We start from the raw sequence: 11,924 nt of genomic DNA on the forward strand, positions 1-11,924 counted from the left end.
TTTAATGCTGCTTTTTCTTATAATAATGTACAAAACAGCACATCTCCGTTTAATGCTCTTCCTCTTGTGTGAGGCCAGCGCAGACAGGCAGGCGCCGGGCATTGCCCACAGGGGCCACACATGCAGAACGCTCATTGATTGGGTTCAGCTCTTTACAGCATTACAGTGCTGGATATGATGGAACAAGTTCAGTGAATTATGCTCTTTGTCGACCATAAACGATGTGCTAATGCTACAGCCTAAATTGCGCTGGGAGTCGGATGGTTTGATTGGCCCAGCAATGGATTTCTAATTGGATTTCATCTTTATTCTCTGTCGCAAAGCACTCAGAAATGACTGAGGGTGCTGTGCACTGTCATGCCTTGAAGTCTTTGAATAATCACTTTTTTTGACTAATCATGTTTACGTGAAAACTTTATCCTCTGCCCGATATCTGCAACACTACACACATTATTACCAGTCACTTGTTATCAGTAATGGGCATACAAAGAAATGAATACCAGACAATGACTCAGCTGATTGGAAGCCAGTTTCACACACAAATGATTTCCTGGAGAAAACTCTTAGGGACAGAGGCTTCATTGAATAGATTTGTTGTTCGCTGGCAGGGAACTCGTCAACAAAATTTTTCAGTCTTAATCAGGCAATTATTTCCCAAACAGTTGGCTAACATTATGCAACACTAAAGTATGGGGTCTGTAATATTTTTTAATATTTAAGCTCAACGAGGCTGCATTTAATTGATCACAACTACAGTAAAAACAGTGATATTGAGAAATAATATTACAAATTTTAATTTATTCTTGTGATTGCAAAGCTGAATTTTCAGCAGCCATTACTCCAGTTTTCAGCGTCATGTGATCCTTCAGAAATCATTCTAATATGCTGATTAGGTGCTTCTTATTATTATCAATGTTGAAAAAAAGTTCAGTTTAAATTTGTATTTTTTTTCAAAATTCTATGACAAATAGAAAGTAAAATAATTGTTAAAAATCATCCTTTCTAAATAGAAGTATTAATTTTACTTTTTTCTTTCAAAAAAAAAAAAAAAAAACGTTCTGTGCCCAAACTGTTGAATGGTAATATAGTAAAATAATGATTATTTTTATCAAACTGAAATCATAGCAGTAACTGAATGTGAATAGACATGAATATCCATGAAATGGCTACAAATGTTTTTTTTTTATACAAAACAAAATAATCAGGCAACTTGAACTGAAATAATAGAATTTATGGAATTTAGTGACATGATGTTGATAAATATAAAACAAACAAAAAAAAATTAAGCAAAATTCAATAAAGAAAAAAATAGGAGCTAGACTATTTTATATTGATTTTAGAGTCATGTTACAAACTGCAAATGTAACCTACAACCACATCACAAGGCAATCATGTGATTCACTCTGCTTCTTGTCACATTATATATGTGACCCTGGACCACAAAACCAGTCACAAGGGTCAATTTTGTATAAACTGAGATTTATACATATTCTGAAAGCTGAATAAATAAGCTTTCTATTTGTTAGGGTAGGACAATAGTTGGCCGAGATACAACTATCTGAAAATCTGGAATCTGAGGGTGTAAAAAAAATCTAAATAATGAGAAAATCACCTTTAAAATTGTACAAAAAAAATTCTTAGCAATGCATATTACTACGCAAAAACTAAGTTTTGTATGGTAGGAAATTACAAAATATCTTCATGGAACATGATCTTTACTTAATATCCAAATGATTTTTGACATAAAAGAAAAATCGATCATTTTGACCCATACAATGTATTGTTGGCTATTGCTATAGATAAACCTGTGCTACCTAAGACTGGTTTTGTGGTCCAGGGGCATATATATCTTCTTTCAATTGACCTGCAGTGCTCTATTGTGGAAGGATACAGTATTATAATTTAGGTAGGGGGAAAAGCATAGCGCAGCAAGTGCTTCCAAAGACACATCTTTAACGCCATCTAGTGGTTAAATTATATATAAATGATAATAAATATAATCCGTAGAAAGAGATATTACACATACTGGACACACTTTAGTTCTAGTTTCTTTTTTAAAGATTCTTACAGGAGTTTGTTTTAATAAGATATAGTCACAAAGTGAATTTGTGCTATAATGGGAACTATCACAAGCTTCTGAAAAACCTAATTCATTGTTGGATGGTTTACTAACAAACCATTATTTGCTCTTTGCTCTTTCCATAAATCTGTTCTGAAATCAAAATCTTATGATGCAAATCATGTAATCTGCCTTGACACTATCTCTGTAATGACTTTGTATCTGTGCCCACCTCACTGGTAAGAGTTTGGGGTCGCATGTATCACCACTAGGGGGCGCGCTTACAATCAGGAAGAGAGTTGCAGTATGACGTGTCAGTTTTGGTTGTTTAGTCCAACTAACCGAACACTTTCCTCCCACAACCTTTTTGCCACTTCATCATCTTTTCCTTCTGGTGCAGGGTCTTTTTCACCACAATCACTGCACAAAGCGTACACAAGGCAGTCTGAGTTTACAAAATTATTGACAATGCGACAAATTTCATGCATTTGCATTTACCTGAAGTAGCAGCCAGACTTCCTCTCTAAGCCCTCAGTGACAGCACAGTAGATAGAGGTCTGTGCGCCCTGCCAGGGAGTTTTCATCAGGAGCATACAGGGCAGACACAGTATAGTCTTCAACATTGGGTACCACGACAGAACATGGCGAGTCAGGTCTGTTCGAATCACTCCTGGATGCAGGCAGTATGAGGAGACTCCTTTACCTATGGAAGCATCCATTGAGATATAAAACAACACAAACAACAAAACGTATTCATGTAATTGCTTTATTTGTATATGGATGGGATTACACATGGCTATTGACAGTATGTGATAAAATCAACCAAGTCTGACACTAAAACTTACTTTTTTCCTCAACAAGCTTTGTTAGTTTTATTAACTAGCTTGAAAATTGTTTGCTATACCAAAACTGCAGTATATCTTACCTTTCATTCTTTGTGCAAGTTCTCTAGAGAAAAGCACATTGGCCAGCTTACTCTGTTTATAGCTGAGCAAAGGACTGTAAGGCCTTTTGTCAAAAAAGAGGTCATCAAATTCAATCTTTCCTGTGGGAAAACAGTGACAAATATGTATATTTTTTTACTCAGAAGGCTCCATACTTGTGACATGTTTAATTTAACATTTATAGTACTGTTCAAATGTTTAGGGTCAGTAAGATTTTATTTTATAAAGTAATAAATACTTTTGCTCAGGAATTATGAACTAAATGTAATTTTCTATTCAACAAAGAACCCTGACAAAAATGTATCACAGTTTCCTCAAAAATATTAAGAAGCACAACTGTTTACAACATTAATATGTATATTAGAGTAATGTAGAGTTATGTGATTCTAGAGTAATGTTCCATCATAGAAATATATATGTATATTCATGTGTGTATATATATATATATATACATACATACATACATACATATATATATATATATATATATATATATATATATATATATATGTTGTGCTTCTTAGTTTTTGTTTTTTTTTTTACTATTTTTACTGTATTTTTATTCAATAAATGCTGCTTTTTAAAGAACAAAAAACCATTATTTTGAATAATGGTGTATTTTCCATAAATACAAGCATAGAAATAATATGTGACTCTGGACCACAAAACCAGTTATAAGTAGCACAGGTATATTTGTAGCATTAGCAAAAAATACATTGTATGTGTCAAAAAAATTATCGATTTTTATTTTAGGCCAAAAATCAATAGGATATTAAGTGAAGATCATGTTCCATGAAGACATTTTGTAAATTTTCTACCATAAATATATAAAAACTTAATTTTTGATTAGTAATATGCATTGCTAAGAACTTCATTTGGACAACTCTAAAGGCGATTTTCTCTTTTTTTTTTTTGGCACCCTCAGATTCTAGATTTTTAAATGGTTATATCTCGGCCAAATATTGTCCTATCCTAATAAGCATATTTATTCAGCTTTCAGATGTATAAATCTCAGTTTCAAAATATTGACCCTTATGACTGGTTTTGTGGTCCTGGTCTGAAAATATCTTAAGGTTGTTTTCTGATTTTTAATCAAAAGAAAATTACCACCAACATGTGCAATACTGGACACATTCACTACTCGGCTGGGGGACGATCTCTTTAGGATTCCTAACAGTAGATTGGTCAGAAGAAAGTGTCCCAAGTGATTGACACCCAGCTGTGTCTCAAAACCATCCTCTGTGATCCACTTTGGACACATCATAACACCTGTCAGGAAAAGAAGATTTTAAGATATGTCTCTGAAGTTAAGAGTAAAATCAGACTGGTGACTGTCTGACTCACCTGCATTGTTTATAAGTATATCTAGTCGTTCTTCTGTTGCTATGAACTCTTTGGCAAATTCCCGGACAGAATATAGAGAGGCCAAATTCAAGTGTCTAATGACTACATTGCCATTGCCTGTGCAGCGTCGAATATACTCCGCAGCATTTTCAGCACGGGTCAGGTCCCGGCAGGCCATCACTACCCGAGCCCCTAAATGCATACATATTCATATTTCCATGCTAAAAGTAAGGGAATTTCAAGATGAGGACCTTATATAATATGCCATACCTCTAAGAGCCATATCTTTTGCAGTTTCCCTGCCAATCCCAGTGTTAGCGCCAGTGATAACAACCGTCTTTCCATCTAACCGAACATGGCTTTTGCAGACACCACCCGATATCCATATCCGCAACAGCATTAAGCCTGTATGAAAGACAGAACTTAAGCTACATACACAATGCTTAATAGAAGGTTTCAAAACACATCATCACACAATCTTGAAGATCTGCAGCATTTTTGTTATATAGGCATACAGTTGAAGTCAAAAGTTCACAAAAACCTTGCAGAATCTGCAAAATGTTAATTATTTTACCAAAATAAGAGGGATCATACAAAATGCATGTTATTTTTTATTTATTACTGACCTGAGTAAGATATTACATACATGTGATTCTTAATACTGTGTTGTTACCTGAATGATCCACAGCTGTGTGTGTGTTTTTTTGTTTGTTTTTTTTTAGTTACAGTTGTTCATAAGTCTCTTGTTTGTCCTGAAAAGTTAAACTGCCTGCTGTTCTTCAGAAAAGTCCTTCAGGTCCCACAGATTCTTGCCTTTTCAGCCTTTTTTTGTATTTGAACCCTTTCCAACATTGACTAGGATTTTGAGATCCATCTTTTGACACTGAGGACAACTAAGGAACTCATTTGCAACTATTACAGAAGGTTCAAACCCTCATTGATGCTTCCTTCAGAAGCTGCAGAAGATACTTAGATGTTCCCCAGAAGACAAAATAAGTTAAATTTACCCTTATCTTTAAATTCCAAAAGTTTTAACCCCAGCTCTAAGTTTTTCTTAATGAAGCATCAGTGAGCGTTTGAACCTTCTGTAATAGTTGCATATGAGTCCCTCAGTTATCCTCAGTGTGAAAAGATGTATCTCAAAATCATAGTCATTGTTGGAAAGGGTTCAAATACACAAAAATGCTGAAAACCAAACAATTTGTGGGACCTGAAGGATTTTTTTTTTCTGAAAAACAGCAGGCAGTTTAACAGTTCAGGACAAACACGGAACTCATGAACAACTATCACTAAACAAAACAAACAAACAAAAAACCAGCTTTGAATCACTCAGGTAGCAACACAGTAATAAGAATCAAGTGTATGTAAACTTTTGAACAGGGTGATTTTTAATACATTCCTCAACTGAACCTCAACTGTATACGTGTAACTTAGCCTGGTTAGTCTCTTAAGCTCACCAAGGATGAATAATAATATTAAATACAGTAAAACTGTTAAATATTATTATACTTTATTTTAATAAAATATCATTTATTCCTGCAAAGCTGAATTTTTAGCAGCCATTACTCCAGTCTTCAATGTCACATGATCTTTTATAAATCGTTCTGATATGCTGGTTTGGTGTTCAAGAATCATTTATTATCAGTGTTGAAAATACTGAATATCTTGAATATCTTTATTTTAAATAAAGAATCTAATAAAAGTTCTATAGATATTAATACACATAACTTACAGATTGCCGCCAGTGCGATGACAGTAGTGATGGGAAGTTCGGATCATTTTACCGACTCGGATCTTTGAGTCTCGTTCAGCAAAATGAACGAATCTTTTTTCGAGTCATTTCGTTCATTTCGTTCATTTTAGCAAAAGGCCATTACAATGTTTTGTGATACTTCCCTAACACATCTATATACACAAACGTGAATCACACCACAAACAAGACAATACTATAATGCTATAAGAACAATAAAATAGTTATATATTACTTAGCCTACCTGGGTCTTTAGTCTAGCTCACCTCACCTCTGATCTGACAAGTCGTCGGGTTTAAATCTCGTTGTCGGTTCAACACTTTACCGCTCCCTGACGTTAACCAATGCAGTCTGAGCCGGAAAGAGAAAAGATTAGTTCACCTCTCGAGTCCTCCGAGTCCTTTCGTTCTTTTGTCACGTGACTGCTCCCTAACGTTAACCAATGCAGTCTGAGCCGGAAAGAGAAAAGATTAGTTCACCTCTCGAGTCCTCCGAGTCCTTTCGTTCTTTTGTCACGTGACTGCTCCCTAACGTTAACCAATGCAGTCTGAGCCGGAAAGAGAAAAGATTAGTTCACCTTTCGAGTCCTCCGAGTCCTTTCGTTCTTTTGTCACGTGACTGCTCCCTAACGTTAACCAATGCAGTCTGAGCCGGAAAGAGAAAAGATTAGTTCACCTCTCGAGTCCTCCGAGTCCTTTCTTTCTTTTGTCACGTGACCTTATCCCGCATCAGTATCTTAGTAATACTAATGTAAAGATGAATAGGCCTAATAAGTAAAGAAATAAAAAAAAAGGTGTGCCCATTTCTGTCACTGTGATTGTTTCTGGTTTTTGAGGATCTGTGATGTAGTTCGTAAATAAACAAATCCCTTCTATATTTTTTTTATTTGTCCTTTTACTGTCTTCAGAACAATGAACTGTATAATAAAATAATCCAAGCCTACAAATACAAAGTAGCTACTTATATCTTGTTTGTTTGTTTTTATTCCAATTTTCAAATTGCTTGTATAATAATTGTTTTTCTTAGGCAGAACTGACATTTTAGTTTAATATTTGCATATAAAAGTTTTTTCAAAAAGAACAATGTCAAAGTAAAAGAAAACAACATTTTGGAAAATAAATGTTGGGTAAAAATATTAAGGTTTTGATAACAAATTGTCAAGTTGTAATTGAAATAAAATTGGAGAATTAAAGTGATTTATTTAGAATTATAATGTGCTTGGATCACACAAGGGTTAAACCAATGGTTCAGCTGAAGGACAACTGTCCATCAAGGTTGTCACCAAGGGAACCATTCCACACCCATCCCCCGTGTATCTTACAGTAGGTGAGGAGCCTAGGTCAGTCAGATTTTAGCACCTCAGGAGAAAAATGAGCACCAGAAAAAGGAGTGACATTTGGACGCATTTTGGAGAAACTTCAGCCACTGAAGCAAAATGCATGATCTGCAAGAAAAATTTTTCAACAAAAGGAGGAAGCACTTCTAATTTGAGGAGGCACCTTAAAACATCTCATCCAACTGTGCTGTTAGCACAAGTAAGAACAGAGACTGAAGATGGTAGCCCTGCAGCAGCTGGAGCTGTTTCTACCACCAGCACTTTTGCTGGACCTTCAACAGCATCTACAGCATCCAGTACACCAGCAGCATCCACCACCATCCAAGGAGCAGTTAGGCCACGAAGACCACAACAACAAACTACAATGAGCAGTTTTGTTACAAGGCCAATGGATCCTTTAAGACAGAACAAGCTTGATGAAGCTCTGGTGAGAATGATCGCTTGTGACTTTCAGCCATTTTCTATCGTGGAGGATAAGGGCTTTAAGGAATATTCGCATCTTCTCGACCCATCATACAGTCTACCTAGCAGAAAAACATTATCAAAAACTGTAATGCCTAGGCTGTATGACAAGTTAAGAAGTGACATTATGGAAAAAATCAGGAATGTCTCTGCTGTGTGTCTCACAACAGACTGCTGGACGTCTATTACAACAACCAGCTACATGAGTGTGACATGTCATTTCATTGAGGACTTTCAGATGACCTCGTATCTTCTGGACTGCTTTCATTTCAGTGACAGACACACTGCTGCTCACCTGGCAAGGGAGCTGACAAGGGTCACAGATGAATGGGGGTTGGGTGACAAAATTGTAGCCTGTGTCTCAGACAATGCCAGCAACATTGTTTCAGCCGTGAGAGATCATCTTCACTGGGACCACATATCTTGTTTTGCACATATGTTGAACCTAATTGTCAAAGCTGCACTAAAGGAGGTACAACATATAGTGCAGAAGGTCAAGACAATTGTGGAATACTTTCACAGAAGTACAGTTGCTTCAGAGAAACTCGGGGCCACACAAAAACAGATGGGTCAAGAGCCATTGCGGTTAAAACAGGATGTGGCTACCAGGTGGAATTCAACATATTACATGTTGAAAAGATTTACTGAAGTAAAAGATCCAATAATCTCCACACTGGCACTAATTAATCCATCTCTGCCAACCTTGTTACCAGAAGAATGGGAAATTTCCAGAGAAATTTTGGAAATTATTAAACCATTTGAGGAGGTCACCACTGAAGTGAGTGCAGAAAAGTAAGTAATTCAACATTTTTTTTTTAAATATTATTATTCATTTTAAAACCACTATTTTAACCCCTGTCTGTTAATGATCCATGCTTCTCTGTAACTTCAATTTTAACAGAGAATTATGTGCAGCACTGATTTTGTTATAATTAATTTATAAACCATTTTTAATCTTTATAGGTTTGTGACTGTCTCCAAAGTCATTTTGATGACAAGAGGTCTTCAGAGGATTGTTGCCCGATTTCAAAGAAATCCTTCAAAGTTTGACCCTGTCAAAAAGCTTGTGGATTCTCTGATGTCAGAAATGACTAAAAGGTTTGGCAGAGTAGAACACAATGAGAAGCTTGCTGATGCTACTTGCCTGGACCCAAGGTTCAAGAAGCAAGCTTTTGTCAGTCACCAGGCAGCAGAAGACACAGTGAAAAGGGTTACAGCAGCTGCAGCAGCTATTAACCCAGTTCAACATGAGGAGGAGGATACTTCAGAATCTGCTGCAAGTGCCAGTGCAGGGGCCATGTTTTGGGAGGATTTCGATGAGAGGGTAGCAAGCTTGAGGCCTTCGGCAGCCTCTTCCAAAACATCAGATTCTATGATGGAAATGCGGGCCTACCTTGCAGAGCCACTCTTACCTCGCACATCAGACCCCCTGGCCTGGTGGAAGAGATGTTCTCCTGTGTACAAAACCCTTTCAGAGGTCATGAAGGCAAGACTTTGCATTGTGGCCACATCTGTGCCATCTGAAAGGATTTTTCAAAAACTGGGCAGATTATCTCTGAGAGAAGAAACAGACTTAGCCCATCCAAGGTCCGGGAGCTTGTTTTTTTGAATGCAAACATGCCTTAAAGCAAGTTCTGAAAATATAGCCACAGTGTGTTATTTATTTTAAGTTATTTTTTTATTTATTTATTTCCTAAACTTGCTAATTGTGCAATATTTTGTTTGTTATATTGTGATTTTAATGTTAATATGTTAATGTTATTTAGGATCTTTTGATCTCTTTTGGCACAAAATTGTTAATTATTTTAAAGCTTATTTAGTTTTCTTTATTTAAAAAGTCTAGCTTGTTGTGCAATTTAAATGTCCTCTGTGGCTTTAGTATATTTTTATTTACTTTTTTATTTTACATTGTATTAAAAACAAAACAAAACAAAAAACAATAAACAACAATTCAAGAGTGTGTATACAGTGTTTATAATGTCTGAAACATCACATTACAAATAATACACTGACAATCTGATTTATTAAATAACTGCATAATTAAATTATCAAGTATAAAAGTTATTTAGTTAAAAGTTATTACGTACCATTGGTAAGTGACTTTACAATTAAATGACAACTTGTAAATACTGCAGGTAATTTATTATGCACTAAAAATAAAGTGACTCAAAAATGCTTCATGAATCTTAGGCTATGTAACACTGCAGTTCTATAGTCCATGATATAGGTCCGTTGTGTTGACCCTTCAGATTATACTATTATTTTACAGTTCAAAATATTGCATTTTATACATACTATACACCAAGGTGTTGTATAATGAATATTAGAATACACTTTAAAACACACCAAAATACAACAAACACAAATACCCTATCTCTGAAAGTGATTTTATGAACAATTTAACAAAAGAACGAAAGGACTCGAAGGACTCGAGAAATGAACTAATCTTTTCTTTTTCCGGCTCAGACTGCATTGGTTAACGTTAGGGAGCGGTCACGTGACAAAAGAACGAAAGGACTCGGAGGACTCGAGAGATGAACTAATCTTTTCTCTTTCCGGCTCAGGCTGCATTGGTTTAACGTTAGGGAGCGGTCACGTGACAATAGAACGAAAGGACTCGGAGGACTCGAGAGATGAACTAATCTTTTCTCTTTCCGGCTCAGGCTGCATTGGTTAACGTTAGGGAGCAGTCACGTGACAAAAGAACGAAAGGACTCGGAGGACTCGAGAGATGAACTAATCTTGAAGGATTGTAGGATTCTGCGCATGCGCAACTGAACGAATCCCTCCCCGAGACGATTCGTTCTTCCCGAGTCACATTAAAGATTCGTTCAAAATGAACGAATCGTTCAAGAACGACCCATCACTAGATGACAGCGCCATAATTCACTCGATCATCTGATGTGACTTGATCCCTCATCTCTCATGAATGTCTGCAAAATAAAGAAGAAACATGGGATGTCACGGTGTGTCCTCTCTGTTCAGAATGCTATTTATAGGTCTTAAGCAACTTAAACAACAGCTTAGTTAGTACCTGCTGTACGCTTCCCCAAATGGCTGATTACGCGCCTCATAAACATGTAGAACAGCAGATTTATCCATGTTATAAAACTACGTTTACAAAACTACGTTTTTCAGATTCACAATAAGAAAATACATTTAATGAATGAATATTAGCAGTCTGCTGGTAGATTTAATATTCAGGGGTAAAACAGTAGACCTCGTTATAAAAATTTAAATGATACACATTTTTGTTGACAAATGATGAAACATCACATTCTTGTTTTTTTCCCAATATCACGTCGTGCGTGCCTCTTCTTATGCCATTTTCTTGCTCAAGTACAGACATTTTAACAGATTTAAACAGTAAGTAATCGTTCCAATTTCTAGTTAGATTCGAATTCCTGTTTTATTTTATTACATTTATTGAAACAAGTGATGTATTGCATAATCAGAAATAAATGGAATCAATTTCTTGCCGAAGGTTTTTACTTCGTAATGAGTTTTCATGTTTTTTAGAGGCGACATAAGTGCAATACAGTAATTCATTTTACACATATAAATTAAAATAATAAACAAACCAAAATGTATTTTATTACAACAAAACTCGGGGTTTATTTTAAATTACACATAGCCATGTAAAGAACCACTCAGTAACTGCAATGATTTAAGACCTACCAGCCTTAAATACAAAATACTACAGTGTAACTTCTCTGTGAAGTCGATAACCGCTCCTTCTGACTCATTCTAATGATTATGAGTCACTAAAAAGAATCGGTTCAGAAGAGTCATTTGTTCGGTACTCGTAGTACATTGTAGGGTTTCGATTCATTAAAAAGAACCTATTCATAAGAGTCGTTTGTTCAGGAATCGGACCTCACCCGTCGTGTCGAATGTTTTCGTGCTGTATATTCAGTAACGGCGTTTCAGAGAATCTAAACAGTAGTGCAGTAAAAGTGCAATGCCATGTTTCGTCCACACTGGCGAAAGAACGCACGTTGGAGAAACGTTAGTGGAACGGATTGTCTT

General features: G+C 35.9%; 1 protein-coding gene across 1 annotated transcript; it reads right to left on the reverse strand.

Annotated features, from left to right (window-relative positions):
* Positions 1–1,402: 1,402 nt before the first annotated feature.
* si:dkey-23o4.6 (retinol dehydrogenase 12) lies at positions 1,403–11,590 on the reverse strand. Its single transcript, XM_051131098.1, has 10 exons — positions 11,574–11,590; positions 10,930–10,964; positions 10,765–10,828; positions 6,080–6,095; positions 4,618–4,752; positions 4,348–4,539; positions 4,111–4,272; positions 2,985–3,104; positions 2,558–2,762; positions 1,403–2,479 (listed from the first exon to the last, which is right to left on the reverse strand). Exons 3-10 carry the CDS (start codon positions 10,813–10,815, stop codon positions 2,374–2,376), a joined length of 987 nt encoding a protein of 328 aa, XP_050987055.1. The 5' UTR covers positions 10,816–10,828; positions 10,930–10,964; positions 11,574–11,590; the 3' UTR covers positions 1,403–2,373.
* Positions 11,591–11,924: the final 334 nt, after the last annotated feature.

Source organism: Labeo rohita, chromosome 16 (genome assembly GCF_022985175.1).
Source record: "Labeo rohita strain BAU-BD-2019 chromosome 16, IGBB_LRoh.1.0, whole genome shotgun sequence".
NCBI classification, from domain to species: domain Eukaryota; kingdom Metazoa; phylum Chordata; class Actinopteri; order Cypriniformes; family Cyprinidae; genus Labeo; species Labeo rohita.